The sequence below is a fragment of the Dendrobates tinctorius genome, unplaced genomic scaffold, assembly GCF_039654945.1.
Source record: "Dendrobates tinctorius isolate UK_male_01 unplaced genomic scaffold, ASM3965494v1 ptg000189l, whole genome shotgun sequence".
Lineage (NCBI taxonomy): Eukaryota > Metazoa > Chordata > Amphibia > Anura > Dendrobatidae > Dendrobates > Dendrobates tinctorius.
In genome coordinates this window covers 2088390-2100945 of record NW_027361856.1, presented here as the reverse complement: position 1 = coordinate 2100945, position 12556 = coordinate 2088390, and the positions used below count along the sequence as shown (strand labels likewise).

Genomic DNA, 12556 nt, shown 5'->3' with positions numbered 1-12556 from the left:
CTATGGGGCAGCATATGGGGGCATAGTCTATGGAGCAGCATATGGAAGCAGCATATGGGGGCATAATATTCTATGGAGCATCATATGAGGGCATATTCTATGGGGCAGCATATGGGGGCATATTCTATGGGGCAGCATATGAGGGCATAGTCTATGGAGCAGCATATGAGGGCATATTCTATGGGGCAGCATATGGGGGCATATTCTATGGAGCAGCATATGGGGGCATAGTCTATGGAGCAGCATATGGGAGCATAGTCTATGGAGCAGAATATGGGGGCATAGTCTATGGAGCAGCATATGGGGGCATAGTCTATGGAGCAGCATATGGGGGCATAGTCTATGGAGCAGCATATGGGGGCATAGTCTATGGAGCAGCATATGGGGGCATAGTCTATGGAGCAGCATATGGAAGCAGCATATGGGGGCATAATATTCTATGGAGCATCATATGAGGGCATATTCTATGGGGCAGCATATGGGGGCATATTCTATGGGGCAGCATATGAGGGCATAGTCTATGGAGCAGCATATGAGGGCATATTCTATGGGGCAGCATATGGGGGCATAGTCAATGGAGCAGCATATGGGGGCATAGTCAATGGAGCAGCATATGGGAGCATAGTCTATGGAGCAGAATATGGGGGCATCGTCTATAGAGCAGCATATGGGGGTATAGTCTATGGGGCAGCATATGGGGGCATAGTCTATGGGGCAGCATATGGGGGCATAGTCTATGGAGCAGCATATGGGGGCATAGTCTATGGAGCAGCATATGGGGGCATAGTCTATGGAGCAGCATATGGGGGCATAGTCTATGGAGCAGCATATGGGGGCATAGTCTATGGAGCAGCATATGGGGGCATAGTCTATGGGGCAGCATATGGGGGCATAGTCTATGGAAGCAGCATATGGGGGCATATTCTATGGAGCATCATATGAGGGCATATTCTATGGAGCATCATATGAGGGCATATTCTATGGAGCATCATATGAGGGCATATTCTATGGGGCAGCATATGGGGGCATATTCTATGGGGCAGCATATGAGGACATAGTCTATGGAGCAGCATATTGAGGGCATATTCTATGGGGCAGCATATGGGGGCATATTCTATGGAGCAGCATATGGGGGCATAGTCTATGGAGCAGCTTATGGGAGCATAGTCTATGGAGCAGAATATGGGAGCGTAGACTATGGAGCAGCATATGGAAGCAGCATATGGGGGCATAGTCTATGGATCAGCATATGGGGGCATATTCTATGGAGCAGCATATGGGGGCATATTCTATGGAGCAGCATATGGGGGCATATTCCATGGAGCAACATATGGGGGCATATTCTATGGAGCAGCATATGGGGGCATATTCTATGGAGCAGCATATGGGGGCATATTCTATGGAGCAGCATATGGGGGCATAGTCTATGGAGCAGCATATGGGGGCATAGTCTATGGAGCAGCATATGGGGTCATACTCTATGGAGCAGCATATGGAAGCAGCATATGGGGGCATAGTCTATGGAGCAGCATATGGAAGCAGCATATGGGGGCATAATATTATATGGAGCATCATGAGGGCATATTCTATGGAGCAGCATATGGGGGCATATTCTATGGGGCAGCATATGGGGGTATATTCTATGGGGCAGCATATGAGGGCATAGTCTATGGAGCAGGATATGTGGGCAGCATATGAGGTCATATTCTATGGGGCAGCATATGGGGGTATATTCTATGGGGCAGCATATGGGGGCATAGTCTATGGGGCAGCATATGTGGGCATAGTCTATGGGGAAGCATATGTGGGCATAGTCTATGGGGCAACATATGGGGGCATAGTCTATGGGGCAGCATATGGGGGCATAGTCTATGGGGCAGCATATGGGGGCATATTCTATGGGGCAGCATATGGGGGCATATTCTATGGGGCAGCATATGGGGGCATATTCTATGGAGCAGCATATGGGGGCATATTCTATGGAGCAGCATATGGGGGCATAGTCTATGGAGCAGCATATGGGGGCATAGTCTATGGAGCAGCATATGGGGGCATAGTCTATGGAGCAGCATATGGGGGCATAGTCTATGGAGCAGCATATGGGGGCATATTCTATGGAGCAGCATATGGGGGCATATTCTATGGAGCAGCATATGGGGGCATATTCTATGGAGCAGCATATGGGGGCATATTCTATGGAGCAGCATATGGGGGCATAGTCTATGGAGCAGCATATGGGGGCATAGTCTATGGAGCAGCATATGGGGGCATATTCTATGGAGCAGCATATGGGGGCATAGTCTATGGAGCAGCATATGGGGGCATAGTCTATGGAGCAGCATATGGAAGCAGCATATGGGGGCATAATATTCTATGGAGCATCATATGAGGGCATATTCTATGCGGCAGCATATGGGGGCATAGTCTATGGGGCAGTATATAGGGGCATAGTCTATGGGGCAGCATATGAGGGCATAGTCTTTGGAGCAGCATATGAGGGCATATTCTATGGGGCAGCATATGGGGGCGTATTCTATGGAGCAGCATATGGGGGCATAGTCTATGGAGCAGCATATGGGAGCATTGTCTATGGAGCAGCATATGGGAGCATAGCCTATGGAGCAGCATATGGAAGCAGCATATGGGGGCATATTCTATGGGGCAGCATATGGGGGCATATTCTATGGGGCAGCATATGGGGGCATATTCTATGGGGCAGCATACGAGGGCATAGTCTATGGAGCAGGATATGTGGGCAGCATATGGGGGCATATTCTATGGGGCAGCATATGGGGGCATATTCTATGGGGCAGCATATGGGGGTATATTCTATGGGGCAGCATATGGGGGCATAGTCTATGGGGCAGCATATGGGGGCATATTCTATGGAGCAGCATATGGGGGCATATTCTATGGGGGCAGCATGTGGGGGCATATTCTATGGAGCAGCATATGGGGGCATAGTCTATGGAGCAGCATATGGGGGCATAGTCTATGGAGTAGGAGCAGCATATGGGGGCATAATCTTTGGAGCATTTTATGGGGCATAATCTATGGAGCATTTTATGGGGCATAATCTATGGAGCATTTTATGGAGCATCTTATGGGGGAATAATCTATGGAGCATCTTATGGGGCCATAACCTTTATGGAGCATTATATGGGGCATATTATTCTATGGAGCATCTTATGGGGCCATTATTAACCTTTGTGCAGCATTATATGGAGTGTATTTTGTATGGAGCATCTTATGGGGCCATCATGAACATTAATAGAGCATTATATGGGGCTCCTGATTCAATTTCGATATTCAAAAGCATTTAACCTACTGATGTTTCAATTAATTTTACTTTTATTGGTATCTATTTTTATTTTTGAAATTTACCAGTAGCTGCGGCATTTTCCACCCTAGGCTTATACGCGAGTAAATAAGTTTTCACAGTTTTTTTGTGGCAAAATTAGGGGTTCAGCTTATACTCGGGTCGGCTTATACATGAGTATATACGGTATATTTTTGAGTAAAATGTAAATTGATCTTTTAGTCTATAAACTTCTGACGTCTCCGAATTTCCAAATAAATTTTGTTTGTTTTTTTTAAAAGAAAAATAGTCAAAGTTAAAAATAAAAAAAACAATGCTTTCAGACCTCAAGTAATGCAAAGAAAGCAAGTTCATAATCATTTAGAAACAACAATACTAAGGTTTTAACTCAGGAAGAGTTCAGAAATCAAGATTTTGTGGAATAACCATAATTTTTAAAACCCGCTTTCATGCATCTTAGCATGCTTGCCACCAGTTTTTTACACTGCTTCTGGCACAAAAATGTAAGCAGTTCTTCTTTGTTTGATGGCTTGTGACTATCCATCATCCTCTTGATTACATTCCAGAGGTTTTCAATGGGGTTCATGTCTGGAGAATGGGCTGCCTATGGCAGGGTTTTGATGTGATGGTCTCTTAATTTTTGCCATAGCTGTGTGTATATTATTATTATTTTTAAAGATAGTAGGTATGGAGGTCTTCAGCAGGCCCCCAGATGACAGGACAAATCATTGGCACCCTGCAATCCCATAATGGGAGGTGGGGAAAGCAATTGGCATATTTTCTGGAAAAAAAATTTTTTAAAAAATCACAGAACGGGGGATTATCACTAGAAGAAGCCCAGGTTAGGCACATTATACCAGGAGACTTGAGACATACCAGGAAGAGACCTAGGACATTATACCAGGAAATGGAGACCTACCAAGAGGGGATCCATGCTACATGACATTATACCAGGATGTAGTATGGAGACCTTATACAAGGATATGAAACATTATTATTGGAATGGACCCAGGATAGTGGAAATTATACCAGGATAGAGTACATCATACCTCGAAGGGGCTAGGATGTATGATATTAGTAAATGAAGGGGAGCCTTGTTACATGAGAGGTCGCACAGGATCTGAAATGCTACACGGGCCTGTGCATCTGCCGAACATATGGGGGTGCGGGTGGGTTCAAGTTAGAGTCTAGATACACCCCTCTATGACCCAGTCTAACTCTGCTCTGGAATCCTGACTTGTACTTCTTCTGATCTGTGACTTTATTTATCACAGGACCATGTACGCGCTGCCATGACGTGCATTCGATTTTTCACACACAAAGCTAAAAACTACCGGGACTTGGGTAGTAATCAGACATGGCTGGTAAAATCCAAGGACCACCTAAAAATCTATTTACAAGAAGTGTCCCGAAGCAACCGGAAAAAATCGTTCGACACTTTTCGGAAAAAAATGTCTGCTAGTGACGTGTCCAGGTAATTCCTCCAGAACGTTAGTACCTTGTATGTATGTATGTATATGCTGCCGATGGTTACGTGTACCGATACTTAAGAGAAATGAATATTCATGGAATGGGGTGAGTATTCATTTCTCAAGTATTGGCACACGTGACCACCGGCAGCAGCAGGAAGTCTCCGCTGACACTGCTCGCTAGAGAGCAATGAATGCTCACTGCTTTGTGCACACACAGTCCCGGCGTACTGTGCATTGAGTATTCCGGCAGCTGACCTTCGGCTTTCAAGCATGACACACCTGCCATGCTCTGCTTACAAGCATAAAGCAGTTGCTGGCATCGGAACAGGACGCTGCGAGGGAGCGCCGGGAAGGTAAGTGTAGTTTTGTTTTTTTAAATGTTTTATGATGGGGCCATGCATAACAGGATTGGCGTGGGGGCCAATCATACTAGGATAAGGATGGGACCATGCATACCAGGGCCGGGATGGAGACCAATTATACCAGGTTAATGATGGGGTCCTGCATACTAAGATAAGGATAAGGGTCGATTCCTGCCAGGATAGGGATGTTGGGGACCATTCCTACCAGGATAGGGATGAGGGGGACCATTCCTACCAGGATAGGGAGGAGGGTGCCATGTATACCATGCTAGGGATGAGGGGGGCCATGCATACCAGGGTAGGGATGGGGGGGGTCATGCATACCAGGGTATGGTTGAGGAGGGCCATGCATACCAAGGTAGGGATGAGGGGGGCCATGTATAACAAGATAGGGGATATTAAGTAAAGAATTGACTGCATTTTGCTTCATTTTTTCTCCCTAATATCCTATATAATTTCCTATATAGGTCCTCAGTAACACATTAGCCGATCATCTTGTGATAATGAGACTACTGCAAAGTTGTTGTTTTTTTGTTTTTTTTTATGGATAGAAATATGAAGATTTTTTTTTTTAAATTTCATCTCTAAATATTCTTATGCACCATGTTTAACATTAACAGCTGATATAAATAGATGAATATCCCAGGATAGAAGTAATGAACTCTCTCTGCAGTGAAGACCGCTTCTCATTGTCTTCCAGGCACATCAACACTGTTGAACTTCAGATGGAAATCACCAAGTTCCTGCAGAGATGTGAGAGTTTGCAGAGCCCTCCAGTGTATGACAAGCCGTTGCCCACTCTGTTTGGACACAGTGCCATGATGTTAGATGTGGCCAGCAGGGTAGGAAAATTTGCACACGAAACGATTGTAATGTGAACGCACACTTGTAGGCTCTTTTCTAGTAGATCTGACTCATGCCCATACTTGTTAACCGCCGTCCAGGATGTAATTCAGTTTATTATTTTTTTACTTTATTTTTCAAGGTTATATTGGGTGGGAAGAATGTAGAAGAAGGGTTTGGAATTGCTTTTCGAGTAATTCAGGTGAGATTACTTATTTTCTTAACTCTTTCACATCAGCATCTACATGTAGCCTTGTTTTGTTTTGTTTTTTTTCAGTGAAACCTGGACAAGCCATCAGCATGCCACAATTGCATCACAGGCAGGGCTGACGGTTGTTTGACTCAACCCATCCCATTCCTAACTTCTTAAATGCTGTTATCCCAATTGGCAGCTGCATCTAAGAGGATAGCATTTACTTTTACTGGGCAGGTTTATAGCCTAACTGGCAGAACATGCCCAGCTCCTGAGCCAGCAGATGTCGCTTAGAGGATAGCATTTACTCTTACGGGACGTCTTTATAGCCAATCTGGCAGAACATGCCCAGCTCCTGAGCCAGCAGATGTCACTAAGAGGATAAAAATAGCTGAAAAAAATGATACACGGTAGCAGGAAAAAGTCCTTTTTTGACGGGTGAAAAAATAAATACATGAATGTGATCGCTCGGCATCTGCTATAGTTTTGATTGTCGTGTGTTTTTATTTCAACCAATTTCCAGGATTTCCAGCTCGACGCTTTCAAGGTTTACAGCAAAGTTTGCAAGCAGCTGGTGCAACAGGAGTATTACCCGGAAATTCTGCAGCTTGTGAAGTGTGTGAGCGAGTCTGGGATCGCTGCAGAGAAGGACTGCGATAAGATTTTGCTAAGATGCGTTGAAGAAATGGCTGATGTTCCTTCTGATGTAAGATGCTGTTTATAGTGTATCTCAATCCTGAGCAGAGTTAGAGGCTCATAGGATGGAAAGGATCGGCAGCCACGTTGTATTAAAGGGGGGTGTTGCCTCGTCAGGACAGCCTAATTTTAAACAGCATTCAATGTGACTTCACGTTTTCTTGTAGCTGCTTCTTAAAGGGAACCAGGTGTAAAGTGGCCAGTTTCTGGTATTTTATTCCCTCTGCTCTCTTGTGTCTTCCATTTTTCTATTTTTTTTTTTTTTTAAATTCTCCATACTTTTCCAGAGATTTGGGCCTTTTTGTTACTTGCTGCTAATTTTTGTAGACTTTACTGAGGAGGGCAGAGCTCATAGTTTCACAACTCGGAGCATCCCAAAGACACGCTTCGGAGGATCCTATGAGCCACAACCCTCTTGGTAAAGACTATAACAAATTAACACTAAATGGAAAAAGCCCATATCTCTGGAACAATAAGGCAGATAAAAAAAAAACGGAATGACCATGGGAAGCAATGGCCGTAAAATAAGAGCAAATACTGGACATTCTTGACATGGACATTTTATAAAGTCTGGGAATAGGGGCCACAATTTATCCTGAAGACGTTTAAGTCAGAAATGGCACCATAGATGATCAATCTGATCAATAACAAACTGTAAGATAACTTTTTCCGCCATGTGTTCTTCTAGTTTACTCGTGTGTTTTCTTCTTTTTTACGATTTGATTTCAGGAGCTGGAAAAGCTGATTCAAGGCATGAAAAGTGATGAGACAAAAGTAAGTGTTTATATAACTGTAAGGGAGAAAATAATGTCCCTTTAATACGGACTTTGAGCATTACTCTTAGCACTGTGCAGCCAGTCGTGGTTCCTTTTGTCTGATAATGGCTTTTTTTTTTTTTTTTTTACAGATCAAGGCCTTTCTGGCTTGCCGGATGATGCGCTCCGCCTACCTGACCGCTGTTAAGCAGGAGCACGAGAAAGCAATCCAGCTAGTACAGGAAGTCTGGCAAGCTGCGCACAACTTGAATGACAGTGTGGTGCAAGGCATCTGCTCTAAATGGCTTGTAGAGCACCCTCTAGTATCCAAGCCAGCACAGCGCCATACCTCCCACAAGTAAACCTGGTACTGGAGCTGATTAACATGGATTTGCTGGACCTAGTGGCCAAGTCAGTGATCTGCAGCCTGTAGATAGGAGTCTTACACAGTTAGCGGCTCTTGTTTTGATTAGCCGGCCTGGTGCGGCGTCACTTGTTCATCACCACAACAATGATATTGTACCAGGAAGAAGAAGAGCCGCGGATGCCTGGACATTGTCAGCGGTTCTTAGGGCTCCCGTTTTACAACAACTGGTTACTGATATGGCTACTGGTCCTGGGAATCGCATCTTTAACAGGCACCCAGGATGAAAGGGAGCAGCTTCTGTATATTTCATGGTGAATCAGCAGCACACTTTTCAGGATGGTTTACTCCAGAGATCTCCAACCTGCGGCTCTCCAGCTATTGTATAATTATCACTCTCATCTGTTCGGGGCACAATGGGAGCTGATGATTAGCCACAAGTTGAAGACCAGTGGTCTATATGGTAAACATTCACTATAGGACAAGTATCTACCTCACTGCTTAACTGTAGATGCCCTACTTTTATACTAGTGTTTTATAATGTGTGATGTATCATGTGCACCATGTGATGTGCAATATAAGTAGATCATCCAGGGTTTATTCATTACTGACGTTATACTGTTTACAACAAATGATAAAAGCTAATGGAGTCTTCCCAGGCTCAGAAAAAAGCATGCTTTGGCCATGAAGTAGTGGAAAACATCTTTTAGGATTGTTCTGGACAGTGATTTATGCAGCGACACAAGTCACACAGACAAAAATGACTCTGTGCAACTGTGGCATTGCAGCATAACGCAGTTGAGTACACCATACGGTTGGAAGGAAGCAAGCCTCCAAAAAGTCAGAATCTGTTACATTGCGCCTCGATGCATCTGATTTATCTGCATTACTCTGCGACGTAGCGGCTGCACTGAGCCAACTTTGGCCACTGTCACGAAGTTACTGTCTAGCTCAGCTGTAAGTGACTCATAGGCAGAGTAGCAATGAGTTCTATGGATTTCAGTTTTCGCCAGGGCTTCACGGTCACAGCTTCATAGATATAGTACAGGCTGCATTGTGCTGGTGGACTGACAATGTATTAGTTCATAAAGGGAGTGATTCTGATAATAGGAGTATTATGGGAATTTGTTTATTTACTAATAAATTAGTGCAATAAGATTATGTGTAACAGATCAATATGACGCAATGAAATGTTTTGTAGACTTTCAGTTTCATGAAGTTAGAATGCCTCGGATTATCTTTATTAAAGGAGTTGTATGAGATTATTATAAAGGATCTTAACATTCCAGAATTTGGCTGAGCAGCAATAGGAGGCCCAGTTTAAGGTCATAGTGAACATCTGTCTGCTGAGAAAATGACTCTACAAACCATAAATAATTTTCATAGAAAATATATGGCATCATGACGGGGTCCAGCGGCATCCTCCTAATGCCAGAAGCCAAGGCCCTGGCACTGGGTGCTATGGGAGAAATCTCCATAAACATCAGTACTGGGATCTCTGCTGTTTGCATCCCAGCTGCCATACAGTAACTATTGTCACTGGTGTGATTTATCATGCCTTTACATGAACTTAGATTTCTTTTTTAAAAGGGTATTTTTAGTTTATTATTAATTTGACCATTACATGTAGCTGGTGTTTTTATGTGTATAGCAAATATATTTATTGTATGTGCTGCACCTTATTTTTGGTAATAAAATCGTAACCTCCGTTACAATATGATTGGTGGATCGCGAAAAAATAGCAATCAGCCTAATGAGTTACCAGTACCAAGTACACCTTTCTCCCATCTGTGCTGGGAATTACCTTGGAAAAACCCCTGTATTAATGAAAAAAATCAGTTTTAGAAAATGCAAACAGGTATTCGGACCTTTTGTAGTTTTGGGAATTTATTCTGTGCAGCTGCCTAGAAGTTTCAGTATTAATGTGGTTATATGTTGTCATTGGTAATGTTATGGCCGTGACAGTCGTACTGCATTGTCTGTTCACCGCAGTCATCTTATGGCTGGTCACATGTGGCCAATGCCCATAACATAAGTAATCTGTGGCCTTCGACTGGGAGACCTGTGAAACGACTCCCACATGCCAGCGTTTGCAGTCCTCCTTTTGCATATGAAAAGCGGAGACAGGTAGGAGGTGGATTTGCAGGGCTCTCATCCAGAGAGCGTAGGTTGCTGATATGGCCCCTGCACCAGGTCCTTCTAATCAATTTGCACCTCCACTAATGAAAAATGAATTAAAGTCCTTCAGTTCTTTGATTTTAAGTTGCTCAATTACCAATAAATGTGGAAAACACAGAAGTGTAAGACTAAGATCCCCAAAATCCTTCATTCAATATACTTTTGAATCCTGTGCAGTAAAATCTGTGAGATATGTATAGAAACATGTTTGTATGTGCCCCCTTTTTCTATCTCACAATCTTGAGTCAAGCTGTAAGGCAACTGCACCAGGAGCCCCCCCATGGCCATACCCATATTGGAAAAGACAGAAGTCGGGCCTTCATTCGTCTTTAGCATTGGTTCATTTTTAGGTTTCGTATTTCTAGGAAAATCGATGTAACAAGTAATGTTACAGTTCACATAAAGTTGGTCAAATGGCTTCTGATAATGAAATACAGAATTGCGTAGATACACTGCAGCATGATGACTTATGAGTTGACTTCTACATTCAGGGATTAAGGAAACTAGCCATCCACGTGGATGCTTGTAATGGTAATAATGGAAGCTGGCCATCCTCGTGGAGGTTTGTAGTGGTAACAATGGAAGCTGGCGATCCCAGTGGGGTTTGTAATGGTAACAATGGGGGAAGCTGGCCATCCCAATGGGGTTTGTAATGGTAATAATGGGGAAGCTGGCCATCCAAATGGGTTTTTTTTATGGAAAAATAGCCATCCCAGTGGGGTTTGTAATAGGAAAATGGCCATCCCAGTGGGGTTTGTAATGGTAACAATTGAAGCGGGCCATCACAGTGGAGGTTTGTAATCCTAACAATGGAAGCTAGCCATCCCAATGAGGTTTGTAATCCTAACAATGATAACACCTAATTATCCCAGAAATAAGCAACTTTGACCTTGACTTTAATGCTTGTAATGTAGATAGGACACTCAACACTTTTTTGTTTTATAAAGTTGAATGGAAAACATTTTACAACTGGATCCCCTATTCATTTAAGGAGTTTTCTGCTTTGTTATTAAAGTTACAAGTTGGAAGTAATCCTTGTAAAAAAGGGGAAGAAAACTCATACTTACAACCGGGATCCTTTCTATGCTCTTTTGCTGTTGAACTGGAAGTGATGACATTCTGACCAGCCAATCACTGGCTTCGGCTTTACGATCACCAGTTGTCATGTCATTTTCAGATCAATAGTTCTGGGGTGGGGCACTCTGGCGGTAAGTATGTTTTTTTTTTCTTTGTTTTCGAAGGATGATTTCCCTCTGGTAACTTTAGTAGCAGACAGGAAAAATATTCAGTTGTATATGAAGGCTGCCTGATTATTTTCTCCGTCTGTAAGTTTGCTGGAACACGTACGAACCTCTGTTGTAATATCCATGTTACTTTAGCGTATGTACCACCGGATGCCCACTGGAACATGTTCTGATCTATGCAACATTTGTAAATGTAATGAGAAATGTAAGGAGAATCTGATTTGCACTGTGATCCTTGCACTTTATAATTGTGGATTTTGTACAATTGTAATTTTTTTTTTGTCAAGTCTGTGTCTTGAAGTTGTTTGGAGGCTTTTATCTAACAAAAAAAATGTCAATGAATCAATAAAATATTGCTCAGAATGATTGTTTTCCAGTTTTATTGAATGCTAGCTGTACTACCCGGCTTCGCCCGAGTTAATAACTGCTGTTAGCAAAATAGAATGTGTTAACAAAATTTTATTCTGCACACAAAAACCACAAAACAAATAGAAGCTGAGCTGTGATTGGTTGCTATTGGCAGCCTGATAAATCCCCAGCCAACAGGAAGCCCTCCCCCCCTGGCAGTATATATTAGCTCACACATACACATAATAGGTCATGTGACTGGCAGCTGCTGTATTTCCTATATGGTACATTTGTTGCTCTTTTAGTTTGTCTGCTTATTAATCAGATTTTTATTTTTGAAGGATAATACCAGACTTGTGTGTGTTTTAGGGCGAGTTTCATGTGTCAAGTTGTGTGTGTTGAGTTGCGTGTGGCGACATGCATGTAGCGACTTTTGTGAGATGAGTTTTGTGTGGCGACATGCGTGTAGCAACTTTTTGTGTGTCGAGTTGCATGTGTAGGCAAGTTGTGTGCAGCAAGTTTTGCGCGTGGCGAGTTTTAAGTGTGGTGCGTTTTGAGTATGTGCAAGTTTTGTGTGAGGCAACTTTTGCATGTGTTGCAACTTTTGTGCATGTGGCAATTTTTTTCGCGTGTGGCGAGTTTTCCATGAGGTGAGTTTTGCACGTGTGTCGAGTTTTGCATGTGGCGAGTTTTGCGCTTGGCGATTTTAGAGTGGCGACTTTTGTGTTTCGACTTTTATGTGGCGAGGTTGGTGTATGTGTGGTATATGTGTTGAAGCACGT

The 12556-nt window shown here is 43.2% G+C and overlaps 1 protein-coding gene across 2 annotated transcripts in view; it reads left to right on the top strand.

Annotated features, from left to right (window-relative positions):
* Positions 1-11789, top strand: part of ZFYVE26 (zinc finger FYVE-type containing 26) — a 217620-nt gene extending 205831 nt beyond the window's left edge. For both annotated transcript variants that reach the window (XM_073552265.1, XM_073552264.1), the window contains 6 exons: positions 4594-4793; positions 5854-5995; positions 6139-6198; positions 6713-6895; positions 7615-7659; positions 7793-11789. In XM_073552265.1, the coding sequence (XP_073408366.1) occupies positions 4594-4793; positions 5854-5995; positions 6139-6198; positions 6713-6895; positions 7615-7659; positions 7793-8002 (840 nt within the window). In that variant the 3' untranslated portion in view covers positions 8003-11789. The remainder of the gene's footprint in view (positions 1-4593; positions 4794-5853; positions 5996-6138; positions 6199-6712; positions 6896-7614; positions 7660-7792) is intronic.
* Positions 11790-12556: the final 767 nt, after the last annotated feature.